General features: G+C 37.1%; 1 protein-coding gene across 5 annotated transcripts; it reads right to left on the bottom strand.

Moving 5' to 3' along the window:
• Nucleotides 1–8,348: 8,348 nt before the first annotated feature.
• On the bottom strand, nucleotides 8,349–16,777 carry LOC149936023 (protein FAM135A). Of its 5 annotated transcripts, XM_090180539.1 has the most exons (18): nucleotides 16,690–16,777; nucleotides 16,409–16,599; nucleotides 16,205–16,330; nucleotides 16,057–16,136; nucleotides 15,851–15,990; nucleotides 15,720–15,790; nucleotides 15,472–15,645; nucleotides 15,151–15,410; nucleotides 14,470–14,519; nucleotides 14,061–14,404; nucleotides 13,821–13,996; nucleotides 12,178–13,753; nucleotides 11,785–12,120; nucleotides 11,657–11,716; nucleotides 11,299–11,598; nucleotides 11,093–11,244; nucleotides 10,802–11,033; nucleotides 8,349–10,735 (listed from the first exon to the last, which is right to left on the bottom strand). In XM_090180539.1, the coding sequence occupies exons 3-18, from the start codon at nucleotides 16,279–16,281 to the stop codon at nucleotides 10,534–10,536; spliced, it is 4,230 nt and encodes a 1,409-aa protein (XP_090036665.1). In that variant the 5' UTR covers nucleotides 16,282–16,330; nucleotides 16,409–16,599; nucleotides 16,690–16,777; the 3' UTR covers nucleotides 8,349–10,533. The 5 variants fall into 5 exon arrangements, 4 of the variants coding, with proteins under 4 accessions (XP_090036665.1, XP_090036661.1, XP_090036662.1 ...); XR_016482243.1 differs by lacking the exons at nucleotides 16,057–16,136; nucleotides 16,205–16,330; nucleotides 16,409–16,599; nucleotides 16,690–16,777 and having other exon boundaries at nucleotides 8,349–8,784; nucleotides 10,484–10,735; nucleotides 15,851–16,000; XM_090180535.1 differs by lacking the exons at nucleotides 16,057–16,136; nucleotides 16,205–16,330; nucleotides 16,409–16,599; nucleotides 16,690–16,777 and having other exon boundaries at nucleotides 11,785–12,105; nucleotides 15,851–16,000.
• Between the last annotated feature and the right edge of the window lie 8,232 nt (nucleotides 16,778–25,009).

The raw sequence follows: 25,009 nt of genomic DNA, 5'->3' as shown, positions 1-25,009 counted from the left end.
CGCTATACATGGCGTTTTTTTTTGCTCGGAAAAGTGATTTTTTTCAAAAACTATGATTTCTAAAAAGTTGAAATTTGTACTGTATATTATACGTGCCGGGGGACACTTTCTACCAAAATTGCATCTAAATCGAAAAATAGTTTCACGTTTTTTGAAAATTTAAATTTTAACCGCTAGGTGCTATAAGAAAATTGTCAATGAGAAAATTGTAGAGCGTCACCGAAAACGTACAAATAGCGTTGGCGCGAAAAAAATAGACATCTTTTTCACTGACAAAATACGACTTGAAAAAATGACAAGTTGGGCAAGCTAAAATAACTTTTTTGAATTCCATTGGGAGAGTAGTGTAACTTTATGAAAGTCGGAAATTTGATAATCTGATGTTTAATGCAATAAGCACCGCTGAAAAATCGAGGAGACAATGGCGAAGAAATTAAATTAATTAATTAAATTATTAATGGCGATTTAAATTACGTAAGATCTGGCGACCTTGCTGGCAAATGTGCCGAACCGTTTCACCACGATTTACGAGATGGAGACGCTCAACAACGGCTGGATTTTTGCAACTGGCTGCTAAATTCCGTGCACGACGACCTACAATTCCTCCGCAACATGCTATTCTCGGATGAATCCTCGTTTGCAAGAGACGGCCCTTACAATCACCAAAATAATCATGTTTGGGAAGACACAAATCCACACTGGGGATATGAACACCGTCACCAATTTCAATTTGGGCGCTTGAATGTTTTGATTGGTCTTGTTGGAAACCGGTTAATTGGTCCAGTATTCTTACCGCAAAATCTAAATGGCCAGAGTTATTTACATTTCTTGAGAAATGAGCTAGAACAACAACTTGATGAAATGCCGTTGGCGCAACGAGCAAGACTGTGGTTTCAGCAAGACGGTGCCCCGCCTCATTACCACAGAGCCGTGAGAGATTACCTAAACAACGAATTTCTACAACGATGGATAGGGAGAAACGGTCCCGTACACTGGCCAGCAAGGTCGCCCGATCTGACTCCGTTGGATTTCTTTCTTTGGGGCGTCGTCAAGGACAAGGTGTACGCCACTCCGGTTGAGACCCTTGAAGAGCTGCGTCAACGAATTGTAAGCGCTTGCCGGGAAGTAACCCCGGAAATGATTCAAGCCGCCTTCGACAATATGATTGTTCGCGCCCAAGCCTGCATCGCAGCCGAAGGTGGTATTTCGAAACGTACTTATAAATTTTGTTTGTAAGTAGATAAATAAAATGTCTCTTTGTTTTTTCAAAAAATTCGCATTTTTCATCCTACGAAATTAAATCGTGTAATACCTTCTTCGCCATTGTCTCCTCGATTTTTCAGCGGTGTTTATTGCATTAAACACCATATTAACAAATTTCCGACTTTCATAAAGTTACACTACTCTCCAAATGGAAGTCAAGAAAAGTTATTTTAGCTTGCCCAACTTGTCATTTTTTCAAGTCGTATTTTGTCAGTGAAAAAGATGTCTATTTTTTTCGCGCTAACGCTATTTGTACGTTTTCGGTGACGCTCTACAATTTTCTCATTGACAATTTTCTTATAGCACCTAGCGGTTAAAATTTAAATTTTCAAAAAACGTGAAAATATTTTTCGATTTAGATGCAATTTTGGTAGACTGTGTCCCCCGGCACGTATAATGTACAGTACAACTTTTAACTTTCTAGAAAACATAAGTTTTTGAAAAAAATCACCTTTTCGAGCAAAAAAAACACCCTGTATACAAGAAAGGGAGTCGTGCCATTTGCGGACAAATTTACGGTGGACTGGAGATATGTGCCATTTCCGGACAAAAATAAATATTAAAACTATAGTTAAAAACCAAGATAATCTTTATTTATTGAATATGGGTAGATACAATCTATCTATTCAAGTTTCTGTACGAAAGCCAATGTTCTTAAACATTTTTTAATGTCACCGGATTTTATTAATTCTTCAAGGATATGTTTTCAGTTTCTTATTCGGTAGTAATCCGATGACCACAGGCACAACGTTGGTTTCTTCAATTGAACTTCCAATGTCGACGTGTGTGTGAATTGTTTGCTGCAGCTTTTGAAAGTTCCATCCATGAAGCAATGGATTATTTTCTCGAAAAAGCCATAATTCTCTCCTCAGTGCCGTCATCAAACAGTAAGAAACTGGATCCGTCTTCTAATAGGAGTAGATTGGGAGGAATTGATGTTTCTTCGGCTTGTTTCGGATCATTAGGGATAACATTGGTCTCTCTACGATTTCTATGTAGTCCACTTTTAACTGATGAAAGCATTGGAATTTCTGTTACTAGCTCCAAACCTCTATCGTATAAATTCTTCATTTCTTCACGATATAAATATGATATTGGCTGATCACTTTCTCGAGCTCTCTTCCTCGCATTACTTAAGTGTTTCTTCACTGCCGATTTGGCTACATCAGGCTTACATTTGTGCCGCGAAACGCTTAACAATTTCTGTTCTGAGGTTTTCATCCGACCGTTACAACCTTGGTTTTTTAATTCTATGTCTCCGATACTGATAACCATCCAGAATTGCCAAGGGCTTTTTTTAGTGGTCTCTACTATTTCCATGATTAAACTAAACATTGAAAGCGAAGAAAATTTATATATATACATAAACTCGCTTAAAAAAATTAAAAAAAACTTATATAAAAAAGTCGAAACTTGAATAAAAGAGATCACTCGATCGAATTATAAAAATTGCGTGTTTCAAATAAAATCATTAGATATATTAGGTCAAAATAACATGTCCGCAAATGACACCTCTGATATATGACAATTGGTTATTTTCGATTTTGTGTCCGCAAATGGCACGAAAATTGACTTGTCCGCAAATGGCACAAGAAAGACCGAGTTTCTTAATTCTTTTGGCATACACATGAAAAAAGCTTAAATTATTGCATTTTTTTAAAAGCCTTCTTCTATAGACACTAGGTCGCATAATAAAAGGGAAATTATTATGTAATCAACGTATAATTGGTTAATATTGTCATTAACCAGTTAATATTGGGTACGGTGCTATGCGTGGAGACAATTATTGCAACGTTCTATTATCGTGTTGAATGTGTCAGAGTGTGATACGACACCTTATAATATAAAGAGGATTATTTCCCCGGGAAATACCGGGTACCTCAGCTAATGCATTATAAATGTGAAATCTACGGTTTGAATGCAAAATGGCGTTTTCAGAAATTTAAAATTTACGATTTGACTACGTTTAATTTTAGCATTGAATGTAAAATTGGATAACCCACAAATGTAATATTAATAATCTCTTAACCATTATTTTTACCAAAAATTCCATGTTAAAGAAATTGTTATGTCACCGTTAAATAAACTTTTAAACTACTGTTAGTTTCGCACTCTTTACACAGTAAAATAAATCTCATAGCTGCCATTAATTTGACCGTTAAATTTACGGTAATTTCTTAGAGTGCACGATATAAAAGGAACGCTTAGGTGGGAGAATGGAGGATCATGAGCTTCTAAGTAAGGAGCCAAGGAGGATTCCGAAAGGATAGAAGGCTGTTTGTTATATACCACATGATTGAGATATCAACCTAATGATTACTGATTGCCGACTAGCATTATTTGATAGTAATCGTCGGGACGAGGGAGTTGCTTTGGGAGAGACTATCCGATATGGGCATACCGTCGTTATTAATACAGATAATTCAGAGGCTATATCACGACTGCCGGTATATATAGTCTAGATGAAGTCTCAACTCTCAACCCCAGCTGTGAAAAGCTCCGTTGGCCTTCGTCAGGGATGCCCACTGTTCCCTCTCTTATTCATCGCGAATAGTCCGAGTCGGAGTATAACCGTTTCTCCAAAGTGATTGCCTGTGGCCTTTTTAGCAGATAAATTCTGGTTAGCAGACGACCAAATCCGATTTACTTATTTACACCTCCTTTTCAGAAGGAGTAAAAACTAAAAAGAGTAGCCCTAATACTGCGGAACAAGCGAATAGTTTATAGGGCGAAGTAATTATCATCCCCGCCGTTCCCCGGAACAGGTGAATAAAACGTTTTGGGGTAAAAACAGTACACCTTTAGTCCGAGAAAAGGCGAAAAAAAAACCACCTAATGCTTACTGAAGATTACTCATTCGAACTGGCCTATCGTTTCTCCGCCGACTAGCATTATTTGATAGTAATCGTCGGGATATGCAAACTCCTCGACGTTGCTAGACCCTTTGCTAAGCAGATGTGCCTTACCTTTAGTGGCGAACGGAATGTCCTTTAACTGCACAAATAACGATCCCCTATGGCTACAGGGACAAGAAATGAAGGACGTCAATCAATATACTTATATAGGTGAAAAACTTGAGAGTACCGACCCCAAAGAGCATACACGACAAAGGTCCTTAACAAAGCTTTGAAGTTACGATGGGCCGTTTGTAGCTTTGCACGGGATTTGTATAACCCATATTCGGTAGGGCGTATGCTCTGGAGAGCGGTGGCCATCTTAGCCTTAGCCTACGCTAACGATGTCATATTAACAGCAGGTCGTGAAAGTCAACTCGCCGGAATGTCGATCTTGCGGGTGGCACTTCGAGGATGTTACACATATTCTAACAGAATGCCCGGCTCTGGGTGAAGATACAAAGTTTAACGACTGGAGAGCAAAGCGGTTCAGTTCCTCCGTTGGTTATATGCTTTGTCTGAGTCGCTATGACTGGGATCCTGGGTTGGTGCAGGCCATCTTATTGGGGTTGTGACGGGAAAATATCGAATGGCGAATTATAAAATATAGGTTGCTATGCAGCTCATGATATTATAGAACTTAAGTACCTGTCATTGATCCTAACACCAAAATTATTACCAATTTCGCAGCTATCGATAGAATAGGAAGAGAGCTGTGATGTTTATCATACGATTTGCTAAGGAGTTTAACCGAAAGACAAGTAATATGACGTTTTAAATATTCTGTTGAAGGAGGCCGTCTTAATTCTAACTTAAATTCCGGTGCATTATCGCCGAACAACGAAAGAAAAGGTTTTGCTAATCGACGTACAAATTACATTAATGAATCTCCCACACTGATAGAACCTCCCGATCACGACCTCACATCAACTGCTACAGCACATCTGGCATATGAATTGTTCCACATCAGGGGACATACCGACACACCAGCCCCTCTACGCATTAATTGCACTGTCAATAACACACCATTAACCTTTGAAATGGACACGGGCTCTGCGAATACTTAGATTTCTGACGCCCACCAGAATCAACAACCTTCACCTCTAATTTTACATTTTTTCTCTGGTCACTCAGTACCTATTAAAGGCGAAGCTATTGTTACTGTTTCTATAGCGCTTGTAGAAATAATTGAAACTTTTCACCTCTACGCAACAATTGTTTCCTTTTAAACAGGTAATATTTTTGAGGTATTAAGCAAAAAACACGGCGTTCTATTTACAGGTGAAAAGTTTCCATTATTTCAACAAGCACCAAATAAACAGTAACTTGCAGGACCCGTCTCTAGGAAATATTAATTCTTGGCAATTTGCTTGAAGGATGTTAATTTAATCGCCTCTTGGCACCCATAATTATATATGTTCCCACCAGGGGTAAAAGCGTTACCGTGAGGGACCGGGCGCGGGAAAAAATATTGGATTATTCCTTATACTCATCGATTTATAAAAATGACATGTAACAAATCCATAGATAAGAGAATTATTTGTTAGCCTAATATGATGAATACTAACACACTTTAGATGATACTGAACATTTCTCTGTCAAAATTATTTCAATGCGGAAATGAATTTTTTTTTAAATTAACGTTTTCTAACCCCATTTTCCGTTTCTGGTATAGTAGGATTCACGGAATATAGCGATTTTTTCTTGGTAATATGTCCTCTAGGTCACGATGCTAGACGGCCCATCGTGATTAGCAAGAATTGGGTGGCGCTGCTCGTTTATTCCCATTCGACCGAAAGAATTTTAAAATGTAGCCCAATTGGCGGGGTGATTTGGTATTTTATTTATAAGGTATGTACTATCGAAGATCCATGTTTAGGTTAGGTTAGGTTAGGTTAGGTTAGAGTTGGTTAAGTTTACTATTTCAGTTTTGGTTCAGTTACTTTTCTTGACTAGGTGAAGATAAAAATATAATTCATGCTCATTCCATTTTATTTTCAAATAAATGCATAGTACAAAGATATTAAAATGGCATAGCTAAATTCATAGCTACTGCATCTAGTAGGGAGAGTGCTACTTCATTTTGAGATTAAGACGGAATAAATAATTATTATTGATGTATAAATACCCTCCTTTATTAGCTATCCGCTCCATTGCAAACGACTTCAGTAACTAAATTGAAAACATAGCAAAAGCCAATTTATATAGCAGCGTTCGGTCGAATGGGACACATAAAAACCGCACGTTTCGGCGGAATTCGGTCGAATGGGACACCTCAAAAACCGCCTTCGGTCGAATGGGACTAAAGCGCGCTGCTCGCCCCCAGCACGAGAGCGTCGTGTGTTCGGAGATGGTTTTGAAGAGGGGCACGTGGGCAGAGTATCCTGAAACCGGGGTCCACACGAATCGTATAGAAGGACTTTGGGCTCGCGCTAAAAAGAGCCCTTGCGGCTTCTGGTCGAAGGAAACGTTTTATCCCTGGATATTTGGCCGCAGTCGCGCGAAATGTCAAGTGGAAAGTTAGTTTTTGGCGTTTTTGAAGGCAGCAGCTACCTTGCACTCCCCTGCTCCTTGACCATGTTAAAGGTTTTTGTAAAATTTTAACTTACCCAAGTTTAACAATTTCCGCCAAATAAAATTGGGAAATGCTTTACTTTTATTGCATATTTATTTCTTTGTGCCCATCGCGTATCCTACTTCTCCTACGACAATTAAGCGGGCCGAATTTTGGCGAAAAGAAACGCTAAAACATTATTCATTTCCTCAAAATATTTTTGGCACAGAAATCTTCAGTATCGTCTAAAGTATCCAATATAAATAAATATATAAAAATCGGACGTACGTTGGTGTGTTGGTATTTTGCCCTTGATATAATAAACGGCAAAATACCAATCATTAGTTTGAACCGTAAATATCAAAAAGGAAAATTCTAGTATTGTTGTGCTTTTTTAATCAGTTCTTTTTTAATTTAAATCTCCAGCTTTCTTGTTTGGGAACTGGTACTGGTAAAACTTTCATTGAGTAGTGTTAATCAAGGAACTGTCACATCAGATCAGAATGTCATTTTAAGAAGGCGGGAAGTGAAGCATATTTCCTGTGCCTACCGGTAATATAATAATCAGCTAGCCTTATCCATATAGCATTTCCAGATAATTTATTTTATCAGAAACTGCATCCACAATTAACATTTTAGTTACGTGTTTTCACAGTTTTCAGTACCTCTTATTGAATAGCAAAAAAAAGTTATTCAGGAACACAGATTTAGTACCTGATGGATTTTTGGGTGATATGGGTGTATTATCAACTTCTGGCTCTAGCTTGAAATCTAAATCGTTGTTTTTAAGCTTTTTCAATTTCGTTTTGGGATGTAATTATTAAATAAATTTACTGATACTGTTCCTAAAGAATGGGCGGAGCTACTGGATTTTCACCGAGAGTTTTCAAACGCCGGTGGGGCTCTTTAAACGGGCCTTCTAACGGATTGTAAAATCTCGAGCTCGCAACACCGTGGTCGATGACGTCAGTCCTTCTAGAAAAATCTAGACAGCAGACGAACGGATGCGTGAGAAAGATTGTTTGCGCATTGATCACCACCTTCAAAACTTGAGAAATGGAAATTTGAATGTATTTCGATTGTAGCGCCCATTTTTGGGAGTTTCGTTTGTCCGACTTCTCATTTGGCTGACCACAAAATACACGTTACGCCGACTGTCCATTTGGCCGAAATTCTCGTCGACAGCTCATTTGGCCGACTACTCTTTTAGCCGAAATTCTGGTCGACAGCTCATTTGGCCGACTACTCTTTTAGCCAAAATTCTGGTCGACCAAATGAGCAGCCCATTTGACCAATGGGTATTCGGACATATGAGCAGTCCGCCAAATGCACCTCACCCCCCATTTTGACCTTCAACGCCCTCTAGCGTATATATGTGCCACGTCTCAGATTTTACATAGAGTCCGCCTTTAGTATATCCGAATCTATAACCAAATGATAGAAATAAGCATATTAAACAACAGCAGCCAAAATGTTATACCTGTCAAATTATTCAACTAAGAAGGCCAAAACGACGTGTGACAGCTGAAAAACACCTTTGAAGATCTGGTTAAAATTGAAGAAAACAAGGTGAAACCATGTCTGACAATTTATTTTTATAACTCGTGGCAACGAGGCAACGATTATACACTTTCGCAAACACAGAAACGTTTTTAGCAATTAAATAGATTCTATACCAATAAATTTCATTATTAATGATAATAGATTTATAGCACAGGTCTTCAAATTAAAATTTGGAGTAAATTTTTCCTTTGTGCCTACAACACGCTTTTATAATAGTGTTCATTGAACAAATTTTTAAGTATTTTACTTTCATTCAACATTATTTCAAGCCAGATTTATGAGGTAGAAAAAATGGGAATAAAGCTATTCACCCACTTTCAACTCTATCACTTGGAATAGAGCTCACAGAGGATGACCAACTTAGGAATTAGAATTTGTTTTGGAACAAATCGATTATATATTCCGTTCATAAAAGTTTGAAAGCGACTTTCAAGTAATGGGTTTGATAAAATTGAATGGATTGTCAGTCCTAATGACTCGAAATGTTGCACCAAATTAGAGCCATGGTTCCTTAAAAACAAATTTAGTAGTCTAAAGATACACCAGTTTTTAATATAATAAAAATTTTAGGGCAATTCAATTACGCGTATTTTTTAAAATTGATTCAATCTATTCACAAATGGCCTATATTTGTTTTAAAATGAAAAATAAATTTATCTGGGAAATAGAGAAAAGTTGTAATAAATAAAATATATTATTACACTGTACATACGATACCTCTAGACTAAGTATTGTATTATATACAGGTTCTATATACATAAAAGGAAAAAGGAAATCTATACCCCTCCCCCCAGAAGCGGCAGTTTTTAAATAGATCTTTTGTACAAAACGATTGTTACTATAAATTTACCTATAACAGTCCCGTCCCCAATAATAAAATCCCAGTAGTAATTAATATTACATATTTGTTATTTTAACTATTATAGTTAATAAGCAATTTCTTTTTATTAAAAATGAGGATGTACTATTCTGTATCATGAGCTCTTGAATAAGAACTATGTAATTTGAATGGTAATGTATGTCCATACCAAATATAATTATATGATATTTTGAGGTGTAAAATTCTGGTATTTAGGTTCAAGTTAAATAATTTCATTAATTATATTCTACAATTTAACCTCTAAATTAAATATTTTGTATAAAAGTTTTTTCCTTTGTAGTTTTGTATGGTTATATTATTATAACTAGTGGTTTTTACAGAACCATTCTGAAAATGTTAATTAGTGATATAGTACCGTTAATTGAAATATTGTAGAAAAAATGTTTAACTTCTTTCTCTGAGTAAAGATAGTCTTCCAAAGCAATGGTCAACTATCTAAAATGGATACTTAATGGATGAGCTTCGGATATGAGTCGGTTTATAAAAATTGGAATATTGTCTGCTTTAAAATATTATTTAGATACTAATTAAAAGAATTGGCGGTTAAGTTAATAAATATGGCACCAAAATGAATCAGGTCTCTAGTAAAAGGGAGGCATCTTCTAAAAACGCGATTATTTAACACGCAACCTATCGTTACTAAGACACACACATGTATGAGCAATGACGTTATTCTTACAATTAAAAACGTATCAGAGAAAGAAGGTACATTTTTTCACTAAAACTTTATACATCCAACACATAAAAGGTAAAATAGTTAACAGTTATTATGGCCAATGTTCCAGCAGTTTTTTTGGAAATTGCAACAGGCAGGCAGAGGGAATTAAAATTTTGTACGCCTTACGAGATAAGCTAAGGGCGAGTGCACATTGAAAGAATACTGTTACACATTAGTTATTCGATATTTGTGGGAAATTTTGTTTTCTTAACAAAAATATTTGTGTATAAAATAAAACTATTTGACGTAAAAACATATTAGAATATAAACTTAAAACTGGTAAAATATAACAGAGGCAAACCACAAAGTTCACCGCAGAGGCAATGAGTATCATTTGTAAATATTTTCAATTATGTCAAGAGAAAGCTCATTCTAATGGAAGTGAAACAAAATCACTAACATCTACAGATTTAAATAAGTGCAAATGCAGTTTATATGCAAACCGCTTTAGCTTTGTCATGTTTAAAATGTAGGTATCATCACATTGTAATAGGAATAAAGAAAAACCACTTAGCAGGTATTGCACAAAATTTAGGCTCTAAAACCTTATTTTAGCTCCAACTATACCTATAAATAGTGAAAATAAAATAGTGTCAAACATTCATTCTCACTTCCTTGATGATGCGTACGAATTCTTTTGCGCAAAGTTAATTGAACAAGCCTAAGCAAAGTATTTTAAGCCGCACACTACCATGAACTTCTCGATAAATAGTTCAGAATCGAGGACAGCTATATGAGCGGCTCGACCAATGAGCGTGTTCGCGCTGCTGGGCAAAGCATGGTGAACATCGTAGCGTACAAAATGTACATCAGCTCGTTTTATAATTGGCTGAAGCAAGTTGTTCACCATTTCCCGATAACAACTACCTGTGATGGTTTTGTAAAAGCAAAATTAGTTATACCCTAATAAAATTACTGTCAGATTGAACTTGCCTTGAGAAGAGTTATCTTTGACTGCCGCTTTACATAGCTCGATTCGAGCGGAATGAATTGGTACATATCGATCCTGAGAAGATCCAAATAATAACACATTGCGAAAAAACTCCATTCCTGGTTTTTTACTAAGCTTGTATAAAAATGTATTTTTAGGATCGAGAGAATCTTTCATAGCCAATTGCAAGAGAGATCCACTTTTCTTCCATTTTTGCATAAACCACATGCCTATTTTACAACAATTTACTTTTAATTCATTCGGCAAATAATAAAAACAATTAGCTTACCCATATTCACGAGCCCACTGTTATTATACAATGTTCCTAAATGCGGCCCAGAAAGTGACATGAAAGTATGAAGCAGACCCAAAAATGGTTTCATTTCGGGACGTGCTAGAGCGGAGCGTATTATGATGTTGCCCAGTGAATGACCAATAAAACTGATAAAATAATTACGTTATTAAAATGCAATGTTTATATTCAAAAGGTTTTACCTAATTCTAGATGGATTCAGTCCGTAAACTTCAACGTGATAAGTTATTTCTGAGACTAAACGGTCTGTCATGGTTTCAAAGTCGTCAAAGGTTTCCCCTTGATTTCTTTCTGACATTAGAAACTCGAAATTTGCGGTGGGTAATCCAAGTTCAAGGTATGTCCTGACTAGTCTTAAATCAGCCGAATTACCATCTAACCCATGCACGCAAACAATGAGATGCAGCCCTTCCGGACTAAAGGCACGAAGGTCATTATCACATTGGAAATAGGGAACCACAGACGCTAGGGTAGGGAAATCACTGAAAGAAATAAGACTATTGAAGCTATGCTACAGAAATACTTTAAAATAAATCTTACCTATACCACAACCAAGGATATCCTAACTGCTGTCGAAATTCTTCTTTTGCTTTGACAAAACTGAAAAATTAAATTCTACTTAAAACTTTATGAATGGAATAAGATTAAAGAATGAGAGTTCTTAATACCTAATCATGTCGGCGCCTATGGCAGATATTCTACGAAGACTCGGTGAATTCTCATCGAGACTATTATCCCAGAGAGAGGTAGTAGCTAAGCTTTGACTCCTCTGATGATGATCACAGTTTGACACAGAAGACGAATTACTTTTGTAGTGTTCAGGAGGGCTTCCGTTGCAATAAGCCGGACGATAATAATCATCCGGATCAGAAGTTGACATATCAGTCAACATTTCTAATATTGTACACTTTCTTTCAAAATACGACATCCTACGGACGTGTTTTTGTTTCGTCGATCTTTCCACACTTTGAGACCGTGGTTTTTCAAAGCTGTAATTTAAAAGACTAGAGATTTATATTAGCACTGTAAGTAAAAATGATTAAGATATAAGCATAACTTACTCTGATCGAACTCTATCAAGTTCACCTTGGGATAACATAGATTTAGGCGGGGGAATAATCAGAGAATCTTTAGCAGGTTGTTTTCTTATCACATCAGTACTGTCTTCCACTTTTTTACTAGCATCTTCCACAGGTGCCATAACCGTAGCCACAGTTTCTTCCTTCTTTTCCTCTTTAGGTGGTGTTTGGTTGTTAGAAGTATCTTCAGTGAACCCTGGAGGTGGTTTTGGAAAGAACATAGTCCCCTGGCATTCTTCAAACTTTTCTACAGTTGGTTCTGAGACTGATGGGCTTCGAGACATTGTTTTTGGTTTGGGGCTGGGCAGAGGAGATTTTCTAGTGGCTGGCAAATCTTCAGAGTCTGATTTACACACTATGGTGCTGGCAGAGGGTGTCGAGGGTTTTTCTACATAATTATTCTTCTTGGGTTGGTCCCTAAATTGAACAGGTGGAGAAGGTGGACAAATTTCTTCATAAATGTGACCTTGTTCAACAGGGTTCACATTCGGAGGAGTGATTTTTGCTCTGTTCAAAAACTGAACTTTATGATTGGCTTCCGCTCTGCCCAAAGAGCTTGAACGAAGCTTCCTATCTCTTTTACCAGAATTCCTCAAACCATCATCACACTGATTTTTTGAGTTAAGCTTCTCTCTTAAAATTGCCAGGGAGGAGGTACTGCCACCATGTATCGTTTCCTCTGCGGGTTGAAGCATAAATTCTGAACATGCTCTGGCAATTCTTCTCTCAAATTCCTTGTTCACATTATGGTTGGCTTTCACTTGTCCATTACAAGGGTAACCCAATTCTGAACTTAAAAACCTTGGTCTCGGTGGAGGAGGGGGTGGGGGTATTGTCGAAGTTAGGTCTGGCATAGACTCACTGCTCTGCAAAGATGATTGCCTCTCCGCAACATAACTCAAAGTTCCAACAACGGAAAGTGTGCTCAGAGAATGCCTCATACCAACCTCGAATGATAAGGGTTGAGCTTTACAAAGTCTTTCGTGACAGGAAGCTGATATTTTTGTGTTTTCAATTTTTTTAAAACCTAAGAGAACAACACTATTTCCATTTTGGTGGTGGTGGTGATGGTGATGATGATGTCTTCCATGATGGCATCCACCACCTTTTCGAAATTGTTTCAAGAAATTTGCCGTTCTGGCTCTGATCTTTATCTTTGACCTCAGAGCCAATTTATTATGCCTCTTGGAAGACGGTGTAACACTGTACTCTTCCCTTTCATAATCAATGTCAAATTTCATTGAGTTTAAGAATTTTTCCCTGAGCGATGTTTTATTAGCGCCTGTTCCGCTACTACCAGTGCATTGTTGAAACGAATAAATATTACTAGAGGTTGAGGAACTAAAGGGAGTTTTAGAAATAGGAGAAAATACTGGGGAGTCATCGCTCAAAGATACGATAGATGGACTGCGAATTTGGCTTGGTTCATCTGACCTGGTTGTTTTCAATTCTGCGCTGCTTTGCGATTCGCTTCTAGCCTGAGAAGCTCTAGAAGATTCTTTAGATGACTTGGATTCTTCAAGCATAAATCCAACATCGCATAAACTGACCGTAGAATCTTAAAATGACAAAATAAATACAAAGCACACATAGTAACAAACGCAGATTTCACTATTCACACTTACGAGAGCTGCGACTTAAGGAAGAACTTCTGGCAGTTTCTTGGTAATGTTCTTCATATATTATAGGCAATGTATTAAAATCTCCATCAAGATCTAAAGATTCTACTTCCAAAGGAGGGAGAAGATTTAAATAATTGGAGCGTCTTAATTCTTCAGTTACATCTTGATATATCATCATTCTATTTAAAAAAAAAGAAGATTAATATAGTATAATGTTAAATTTAATAAAAATTTACTATTTACCCAGTTTCACAAGGATGCATAGCCGTTTCTCTAGGTCTCTCTATTAAAAAGAACGCTTCTGAAAACCTTTTAACCCGTTGATGATGATGTTGCTTAGCAAGATGCTCCAGAACTTTCTCTCTTCCCAACACTACTTCCAAAAATTGCTGCCATAAGACAACCAAAGCCCCGCAAAGCTGGGCTATATCACTATTGGCTGATACTAGCAATTCCTCTTCATCTTGACAGCTATTTAGGATGCTTTTCAGATTAGCGCTGTTATAGAAGGCTAAAGGATCTTTCAAATTTAGAGAGCAAGTTGAAGAAGACGGGGTACTTGTTTTTTCAATTAGCTTCTGACATTCCTATATCCCAAATTCAAGTTAATTCACCTCGCAACAGGAATAGAAGTAACACAAGAAAATAATACTTTTGCAAGATCGCTCAGCCCTTCAAGATTGTTCAAACACTCGGCAGAGTCTAAAAGAGAAGGAATAAGCTATTCTTGGCCGATATCGTAATTTAACAGATACTGATTTTAAGAATTTACCGATACCAATATCTACTTATACCGATTATTACTGATACTAAAATCTAACCGATTTCTACCATTACCGATATCTTCCAATAAATTATCAAAGTCAAAGGTCAAGGTTAGTGGCACCTAGGAGTAACAAACACAAGGAGAAGGCAGCTAGCCTTTAAACACGCTGACGCAGAGTTGTGTACAAATTTCATTGGACAAGCTTTTATGCTGAATGTTTTACAGGCGGGAGGTAAAACAATTCCCAAATTTTTCCCTTCCGATGGCAGTAGGCACTAAAGCGTTTAACCAATGAATCCTAAACACAAGAAAATACATGACTTTTGATGGGTTGCCTCCTAGGTGGCACCATCTGCCACATACACTAATAATAAACTTTTAATTATGTTTTTTTTTAATATCAGGAAAAAATGGTAATTTAGATTCGAACCGATTAATCAGCAGAATCGAGATATAGTAACTGATAACAATATCATATTGGTTTAGGCCCATCGCTAGAATAAGCCAATTGACAAAGTGTCATCCTTGATACGGTATAATAGATGCTGATACTTAAAATCGACTTACCAATTTTCAACTGCTGCCACGGTGGAAGAAGTTTCATATATTCACTAAGTTTTCTCCTGAGACTAGCGTGAGCGGCTAAGAGTAGACTACAAAGCTCCCAATGAACAAGATGACCACGATGGAGTCGATTAACAGGAGGAAGAGCCCGGCCAATATGTTGATTTCCAAAAAATAACATTTCCAAACTTGAAAAGTGGGCTTTCTTTGAAGAGAGACGAGGACTGCTGGAAGCAAATGGTGTTTTGGGGGCTTTTTGTAAGCTATTGATGGGAAAATATTTATATAAAAGTTCTACAAATCTAAAGAAACTGAAAAAACTACCTGAGATATGGTTGACAAAGGGCTAAAAGGGTTGAATGGATAGTCACAGTCACAACGGATAAATGAAAATAGTCAAACATAACTGGAAGATGATGATGTAGACCACGAGAAGGGTCAAAATGAAGTTGTAAAACGCGGGTACTGACACATTGAATGGAACTATGATGATCAGGGCTGAAACCAAAATGTTGTTATTAAAATTTTCTTTTGTTTATATTACACTTGCATTTAATATTAGAAAATTTTACCCAAAATGTTGGTCTGTAAACCATAATTCAACAACTAGTTGAATACCAGCTTTCACTAATGAATCTCTCACCTAAAGTTTTTACATCATTAATTCAACTTTATTTGTAATTAATGTGAAACCTATTCATACCTTATGTCCTTCTAAAAGAATGTGTGTTTTGAAAGATATAATGTCATCCAGAAAGACTTCTTCATTTTTGTACAATATTTGGAATGTTTTGCTAACTGCCGTTCCATTGACAACGCAGGCAGGAAAAACTAAAGCGCAAGCTATATAACATAATAAATAATATATTTATAAAACGTTCCACGTTAACTGATCAAATTTTTATTTACAGCTGTTTTTAGGCAGGCTAACTTCAACTTTTGCAGGAAGTTTAGGTGGCACTTTCAAAGAGGCTCTCACTTGATAAAATCTGTTTTCAAGAAACACACTTTAGATACTCAAAACACACTTGCGCAAAATTTTTTAAATTTCCATTACCCTCTTTGAAATAGGTCAACATTAAAAAACCTGTGAAGTTGCACCATAAACTCTAGAGTGGCTTGCAGGTCACCCATTTCGACCACTTTGAAACTCTGAACAGTGTGTAGTAGTTGAAAATTCAAGCTGTTAAAAGTTGAAATTCAAATTAGCAAATTAGTTGCAATAGCACTCGCAGCAATTAGTTGAAAAATTAAAATTTACCCTTGAGATACTCTGATTTCGCTTAAACTTCCCTAGAAAAGTAGAAATTGGCCGGAAAGCAAAGCAATAAAATTCGAACATTTCTCGCTTTGAAGAAAACTGGGCGGCCGGGCTAAGACATAGCCTTTAAGCCTAAGCCATTTGTAGCATTTTCAAGTGCACTTTGCTTTTTCCTAGAAACTTTCACCACCCTTTAGATAATTAATTTATTATAATAAGCATCGAGAATATTAATATGGAATCATATTAAACTGAAACATTAAAATAAATATTTTATATACCATTATCCCTAAAATTTGACGTTTAACGGATTCTTTAACATCCCAATCCTCTAGGCTCCCCCTTGCAGTCTTGCATGTTTCTTTCCCCTTTCCCAAATAATCCCATCACCCCCTCACGAACAATAATGTACTACGAAGCTGCAGCCCTGTTAAAATCTATTTCATATATTTTAACCAGTGTTTTAATAAATTATACGTCGCAAAACATAAAACTTGATAGGTAAATATGTTTGAACCGTTTTCCTTTTAGCTATAAGATCCTAAATTTGAAAACAAAGTGACAGATTCTGAAGTCGAAAAACTATAACGTTGTCGTCTGATACGATTTTGAAAACTTGTAACGTCACAGCTGTAGTGTTAATAGTGGCCGCCATGACAGTTACCGTTTTTTATCAATAGGCAAATTACAATGGTGACGTCGCAGGGTTTATTTGTACGTTTTTGGAGACCCGATCTTGATTTCTTCGAGTGAGGTCCAGCAGCTTTGTTTTCTAGCGGGTTTTCGGTTTTTGCCCGAATTATAGCATGGTTATAGCACGGACTGTAAATTTTAGAGGACCGGTATTCCCGAGGTATTTTACGCCCCGTTCACCGATCAGGCTGACGGGAGTCGCTCAAGGTCATAAAAAAAACTAAAGCGCGTGTCTTTCGGTCGGCCAGATTTCCAGATAACATGCGGGGGGGGGGGGGGGGGGGTCTATCTCTATGCGTGGTACAAATGACCTTGACGGACTCTCTCTCTCTAGTTCGAAGTGATTGATGCTCGGGGAAACCAAAATTCTACAGGGGAAGGCTACGCTTTACTCGTCCTCTAAAATTTACAGTCCGTGGTTATAGTTACTTTTGCTTTTGACTGACAAGGCTTTACAGGTGAATCCAATTTCGCCAATTCTTCGACAACTTCAGCAACAGACAATGCCCGATTTCCGCCAGTTATATACCACCCCCCTGTTAAACGAGCCGAAAAAATTCAAATTTCCGATACGGACTAGCGACTTCTTTTTTTTTATTCAAAGAAGAAAAGGCTGATTTGAGTCTGAGAAGACCGCGAGCCCGCCGAAGACACCATCTGATTAATCAGGGCGAGATATGTGTAACGGCCACGCCAACGGGGGGATACGTGGGGACAGGGGTGGGGACACCCGTGGCGGAAGTATGCCGACCACCCGTTGGGGGATTGGTGGTCGTCCTCACACGGCCATCCACAAACTCTGCCTCCCGGACGCCTGGGATTACAGGAGTGAGCCACTACTCCCGGCCTAGCGACTTCTTTCCACCAAAGAATATAAATCCCCAGGAATGGAAGGTGTAGCTCCGTCTAGTTAGACTTTTGCGCCTCTCGTTTTTAAAGAGAGACCGGGTTGCGGTAACCGTTTCCGGTTACTCTGATTTGCTTTGCCGGAAGTTTCTATCGCAGCCAAAACCATAGAAATAGAAATTAGACTAGAAACACGATTGGATTGGGCGGGGACGTACCAGCTAGAAGGCTGCCATCAGAGTGGAATCGCGATAGTCGCGCCATCTCATAGAAACAATTTAAACTAAATAAGTAAATATGGTCACGTGGAACAATATAAAACAGTTCGTAGGCAACATATTGAAAACTTTTTTTTTATTTATCTGACATTATATTAAGTTATTTAAACAGCTTTAGGAAAATCATAAAAATCTCAAGAAGCTACTATATCTACCGTGTCACCCTTAAAGTCACTAGTTAACTTTGCGCAATCATTGTAAGTCTAAAATACCACAAATCATCACAGTTTAACTAAATTTTAATTATTTCAGTGTGGTTTAAAATATGCCTACTTGAGATTCCAAAATCTTGGTTTCAGTGTCTTTTAAACTATCATCAGTATTAGTCAGGTCAAATTGAGTGGTTTCCGGTAGTTCACTTTTCTGAAATAACCTCTGATAAATAGGGAAACTAAATAACAATTACTAAAATCAATAAATTGGCATACTCTAGAAGATGTAAATATGCTTTGTTCTGGAATAGAGATTTTTGGGATCTCTTTCAAATTCTTGTGTTAATAAAGAAATAATTAATATCTCAGTTACTTTTTTATTTCAGAATGTATAGGGTAATTTTTACTTGTGTAGGTACAGCATTTGCTTTCAAATGGTGCCTTCCATTTTGAAAGTAAATTTCATCCGGCACAAAATGTTTACTACACACAAAGTCATATGAAGTAATTGAAGATGGAGTTCAATTTTCGCGATTTACCGCTAAAACCCATTTTCCTAGTAATTCAGCATTTCTCAGAGGAAATCTTAAGGCCTTTTCACACGAGTCAACTTTTTGATACAACTAGAAGAGTCAACTTTGAGTTTAGTCAACTAGTTGGTTCATGTGAATAAAAGTTCGATGAGTTGATCCACAAACAAAGTACGCGAGAAAAAAATGGATCATTGATCCATTTTTGCTGACTCAGCATTTTGATTTGAAATGTTGGCTCGTGTGAAAAGGTCTTTAGTGTAAATAAATATCTTATTCCGAGATTATTATAAAATATTTACATACTTATGAAATGAGAATTTTATTTCGTTCCCAGATCTCTCTTTACAATTTGAAAAAGCGCAGTTTTTAACCATTTTTGCGGATATGCTTTTAGACGCAAAAATTTAAACACTAAAAGACCGCCGCTGCGCACGACGTGATGCGCAGTGGATCGCCTTTTTTTTCCCTCTTCGAAATTCACGTCGTAGCCATGGCGACAATGTTTAATGCGTTTGTCAGATGGCGCGTACATCGCGATTCCACCCTAATGTCAGCCTTCTAGTTCGCCTATTTCCCTTGGGATTGGCGGAAAGGGCAGTGCTTCTAGTCTAATTACTATTTCTATGGCCAAAACACGCGGCCAATAATATCAATCCTTCCATTCCTGGGGTTTTATATTCTTTGTTTCCACGACGTCGGCTATGCCAAGATATTCCCTATTGTTCGAGAAAAGATAGGTATGGTGATCAATCTAAAAATTCTACGAAGGGGCCGGGGCTCTGTTAATTCAACCCCAGACACTGGACCAGCAATCCAAGCTACTCTCCTTCAAAACTCTTGCTGGGGTCAGATCAACACCACGACTAGTGGGTGAACCTCATATTCAGGGATCTAGAGGAATCATCAGTGGTATTCCACTAGGAATTCCCTACGATGCTCTTAAAGAAGGCATTCTTGAATTTGGAGGACAAATCACTGATTTCCTTAGACTTGTATCATATGTAACATAATTACTCTTAAGTATGCCACTAGCTCTATTTCTTCACTAACGGTTTGTTTCACAGATATTGCGTCATCCGTACCCTACGTAATATTTGACGTCATCGAATCTCAAATGCCGATAATGCCGTCGTATAATTAGCTCTACGTCTGATAAACCGACAAACTGGTTTGAACAACCAAGGCTTAGGAGCTAAAATGAACTACAATATAGTGTCAAGTTCTGTTAATGTAATTAATTTGCAAATTAATGAAGTTCTCGGAGACTCACGTTCTAAAATAAATTTGCATTGTCAAATAAAAGAAGCAGGTTTATTGGAAAAATAGTTGAAATCCAGCTGAGCTTTTCTGGCGCATCTACAATTAGGTTGGAGTCTGTGGCACAGACTCCAACCTAATTGTAGTTAGGCCTAAGCTCAAAAGAATCTGCACAGACTCTGTGCAGATTCTTTTGAGCTTAGGCCTAACTCTTCTAGGCTTGATATGGGTTTTAATTATTTAATAACGCTGGTGGAATATTCCACTTCGACGACTTTTTCCATTTTCGGAAAGCGATCACTTATTGATCATTTTCCCCAACCTTTTATTTTTCTAAATTACTCATTATTTAACTTCATCCGCACAAACCGTGCGAGTTTATAAATTTCAATAAAGCTACATTGGGCTGACTAAAATTCCGACGCAAAAAATTCCTTCTCAATTTAGAGGTTTTCCATTGGCTTAAATAAATATGTTAGTAGCCAATAGTGTGACTCCCAAAATTACTAGGATGAATAAAAAGGTTAAAATCTAACGTAGTCCACCTTTTTACTGGTTCGTGGTGAAACAAACCGTTAGTGAAGATTTTTGAATGGAATAAAGGTACAGTGGCATACTTATGAGTAATTATGTTACATATGCTCATAAGTCTGCCACTAGCTCTATTTCTTCACCACGGCCAACTTCGATCGCGCGTACCGAGCTTTACCGGCCCCGTCAATCGCCTGAATTTACCGTGTATATATTTTCCCACCAGGGTTTCGCTACGACCAAAATTTAACGTTAGTCAGATAGGAAAAATCCACAATAAACAATTTTTTAAAATAAATTTTAAAAAACATTGAATTAAACCGAATGTAGGTTAATAGTATAATATTTTTTTTATTCTAATTTTTTAACGGTGTTTATAAATTATAAAAGAGTTAAACAGAAACCAAGAACATCCTCTAGATGCTGCCAGCTAGGAGCAACAAACACAACACCCCACAAAAGGAGAACGCAACCCGTCAAAAGTCGTTGATTTTCTTGCGTACATTTTTTATTGGCTAGACGCTTTAGCGCCTGCTGCCGTCGGAAGGGGAAAATTCGGAAATTGTCTTCCCCCCCGCCCGTAAAACGTTCAGCGTAAAGGCTCGTGACGCTCGTCCAATGAAATTCGTACACAACCCTTCGTTAGCGTGTTTAAAGGCTAACTGCGTTCTCCTTGTGTTTGTTGCTCCTAGCTGCCAGCAACATAGTATTATTGTTTAATACTTGAAACACATGTAAATAAATAAATAAAACAAAAATTGAAAAGAAGATTCACTGTAACTTCAGGGTAAATATATTATTTTAATATTTTTTATTAAATAATATTAAGTTAAAATATATCATAAGCGCAATAAATTATAATTTTAGGTTTCAACAAGTTTTAAGCTTTCGTCTTTTTAAACCTAGAATAATATTGTATATTTAGTAAGGGCCGGTTTGTAATTTTATCTGACTGAAAATTTTTCCTATTAATAAAGGTACAAACCTGAACAGAAATCATCCTCCTTGAAATGCAGGCTGAAGACCATCTATCTTTTACCTATTTAGTTCCAAAGATGTACCTAAGCATCTTTTACCTTCAATTATATTAGTTTTAAGATTCTTACTCTTAAAACTAATTAGATTTACAGAAAATACTAACTAAGAACGGTTATAAACTCGTGAATTTGCTACAAATCTTTATTAATAGTATATATATATATATATATATATATATATATATATATATATATATATATATATATATATATATATATATATATATATATATATATATATACTATTAATAAAGATTTGTTATTATTAAAGATTTATAAATTTTAAGAGAGACATTATTTACGCGTCAAAACGCTCTAAACACCTCTACAGCCATCAAAACTATGTATTCTAATATGGCGCCTTCGCGTAAAAAACGCGTCTCTTTTTAGTTCCACATCGAGATATATATATTGAAGTGGGACTATTGCTATGGACGGAATGTCGTTAAGTGTTGTTTGTTGTTTGTTGTAGTTTGTTGTTTGTTGTTTGTTGTGTGTTGTTTGTTGTTTGTTTGGTGTGGAAACCAACAACACGGCAGATGGAGCTGCGAAAAAGAATTTATTAATATAATTTAAATTACCGCCGGCGCCGGGACTCGAACGCAGATAGCTGCTGCCCGCGTAATCTCCAAAAGCCGAAGATTTTACCCACTATGCTACGCCGTCCTATGCGTGAGAATAGCTTAAACTTTTACTATAGAACACTTTTTGTTTCGTTCCCGCCCAATAGGGGGGCGCATTACTTCCATGGGGGGGGGGGAGCGGAACGAAATTTTGCGTTTACTCAATAGCGGTACAAGTAGATTGTTAACTAGTAGTGCCCGTAAAGGCGGGAGAGATAGATCCGTTAGACATTGCAGCAGAGAGCATATAATATTATATGATCTCTGATTGCAGAGAGGTCTACCTCGTAGCTGTCGCAAAGGTCAGAAGTAAAAAATAAGTGTGCACTTTCTTATCGAAACCGTGTATGGCCAGAAGTAATAAATAAGTGTGGCACTTTCTTATCGAAACCGTGTATGGCCAGAAATAATAAATAAGTGGGGCACTTTCTTATCGAAACCGTATATGGTCAGAAGTAATTAATAAGTGTGGCACTTTCTTATTAAAGGGAGAATGACCGAAAAAAAACAGTGGGTCTCATTCGATAGAACTCTTTGACGCGCACGCAGTGCCGTTAATTTCCGCCCCCTCTGACCAACCCCCGTAAAGGGAGAGTTACCGAAAAAAAAAGTTGATTTCATGAGGGTGGGCGGTGGCCACTCTTTAACAATGGATGGTGAATTTTATATCAAACAATAGGAAATCAAATGGGCTCAACAGCTTTTTTATTAGTTTGCCCACCCGGGTCAGCTGATGGTGGGCGGCATCCACTCTTTAACTTAGGGTGGCAATTTATTTATCAAACGATAATAAGCGTTTGTATTAGTTTGCCTACCTATGTCTACTAAGGGTGTATAGGTTTGTCCACTCTAATACACTGATGTGGAACTAATATTACGGCCTGGGCCGACTTGTTCTTCATTTAATATTTATAAGGTAATATTTTTTAAAATTATGAATTATACATAAATATATTGCAAAAAGATAGTTTAACTAACTATACCTCGAACCTTTTGAAGATTAGAGAGTCTTTTCTTTTGTTTCCGGCACACGTGAGACCCAGAGTGATTCTCTCTGAAAAAGGGCGAACACCCTAGTTTTGTTTGTGGCCAAAGTCACGTGGATCGTGATGGCGCGAACTTTCACCCCAATCAACGGGCTCGGGACCAAATGTCTTGGGCGGACGCAACAAATCACCACATGCGCGTCATCACTTTCGTCTTTTTAATCTCGTTCCCACGAGCGGGACACCTCAAAGGATCAGTCGTTCAGGGCCGTCTTTACATATTGTGAGGCTCTGGCACTTATTATTTTGGGGGGCCCCTATGCTGTAGCCGAGTACTCTTCAAGGTAGGGCAGGGCGAGTAGAAATTCATCTTTTGTTTTTGGTATCATGTACGGCCACAGGGTGGGATAAATTGCCCCCCCCCTTCAGTGAGCTATTCCCCCTTGCCTTTCTTGGGTCTACACTCTTAAAAAGGTTGGGTTGTTTTCAACCCAAAATTGGTTAAAATTCAGCCCAAACTTGGGTCCGTATTTACCCAGCCCAAAATTTGGGTTGCTTAGACTCAACCCATTAAAGGTTAAAAATTCAACTTGGTTTTGGGATTTTAGACTCAACCCATTAAAGGTTAAAAATTCAACTTGATTTTGGGTTGAAAATTACCCCGCCTCGGGTTGAAAACTACCCTTTCTTGGGTAGAATTTCAATCGCGTGATTGGCCGTGCAGCTAGGTAGGTAAATTTTAGATCTGCTAATTTTTGTCTGCCTATATAAAACCAAATTAATGTCCCTCTTAGATATGAATCATTTAAACGATCCGTGGAGAAATTAAAGGAATAAAATTAAACGGAGGACACACGTGGATTAATATTTCTCAAGGTAATAACTGTTTTGAGCTTCCGACCCGCAGGTCTGTGTCAAACTCATCTGAACGAGACCAATGTTCTTATATATATCGTTTCGTAAAAAACCTACAAAGTTATCAATTGATAAAAATAAACATACATTTTTTTAACGATTGATAACTTTGTAGATTTTTTACGACACGATATATATAAGAAAATTGGTTTCGTTCAAGTTAGTTAGACAAAGACCCGCGGGTCGGAAACTCAAGAATGTTTACTTTGATAAATGTACGTGTGTCCTTCATTTAATTTTTACTCCTACAACCCAAAGACATTTCAAAAACCGTGAAAACTTTCACGATTTTTCTGAAATTTACAAAAAATAACGATTTCCCCCAAGAGAGTACATACTGAAAATCTCTATTTCCGTTTCGTTGTAATATTTTTATGCAATGTTTTTGTATTTTCAACATATTTTTTTAATTATTATAGTAACCAAATATGCACTTTTCAACAAATATGAGCATCGGTAGGAATAAGCTAACCATTGTTGAAAATTTTGTAACCAAATGAGAGTTGAAAAGTTTTTATATGGATTTCAACCCAAATTTTTAACCTAGTTTTGGTTTAATAAAACAACCCATGAAAAATTACCCAATTTTTAAAAATTAACTAATGTTGGGTTGTTATTAACCCAAATTTGGGTTGCAGTGAGACAACCCATTTTTTTAGCTCCTCATTTTTAAGAGTGTAAGTTTTTCCCGTAGTTATTTTCGATTAATTGTGGGAGACTATAGGCTAATACCCAAAATCGAACCGTGGC

Source organism: Leiobunum rupestre, chromosome 7 (assembly GCF_980474605.1).
Source record: "Leiobunum rupestre chromosome 7, qqLeiRupe1.1.hap1, whole genome shotgun sequence".
Lineage (NCBI taxonomy): Eukaryota > Metazoa > Arthropoda > Arachnida > Opiliones > Sclerosomatidae > Leiobunum > Leiobunum rupestre.
The sequence above is the reverse complement of the archived record's forward strand: the minus strand, read 5'-3'. Positions and strand labels throughout refer to the sequence as shown.

What these genes read in the sequence shown, in the direction of transcription:
- LOC149936023 (XM_090180539.1), bottom strand. Translation starts at nt 16,281, where the DNA reads ATGGGTGACCTGCAAGCCACTCTAGAGTTTATGGTGCAACTTCACAGG. An exon ending in TAGCCTGCCTAAAAACAGCT is followed by an intron (nt 15,991 to 16,056) that starts GTAAATAAAAAT and finishes TATGTTATATAG; the next exon opens with CTTGCGCTTTAGTTTTTCCT. An exon ending in GGCTGAGCGATCTTGCAAAA is followed by an intron (nt 14,405 to 14,469) that starts GTATTATTTTCT and finishes TTTGGGATATAG; the next exon opens with GAATGTCAGAAGCTAATTGA.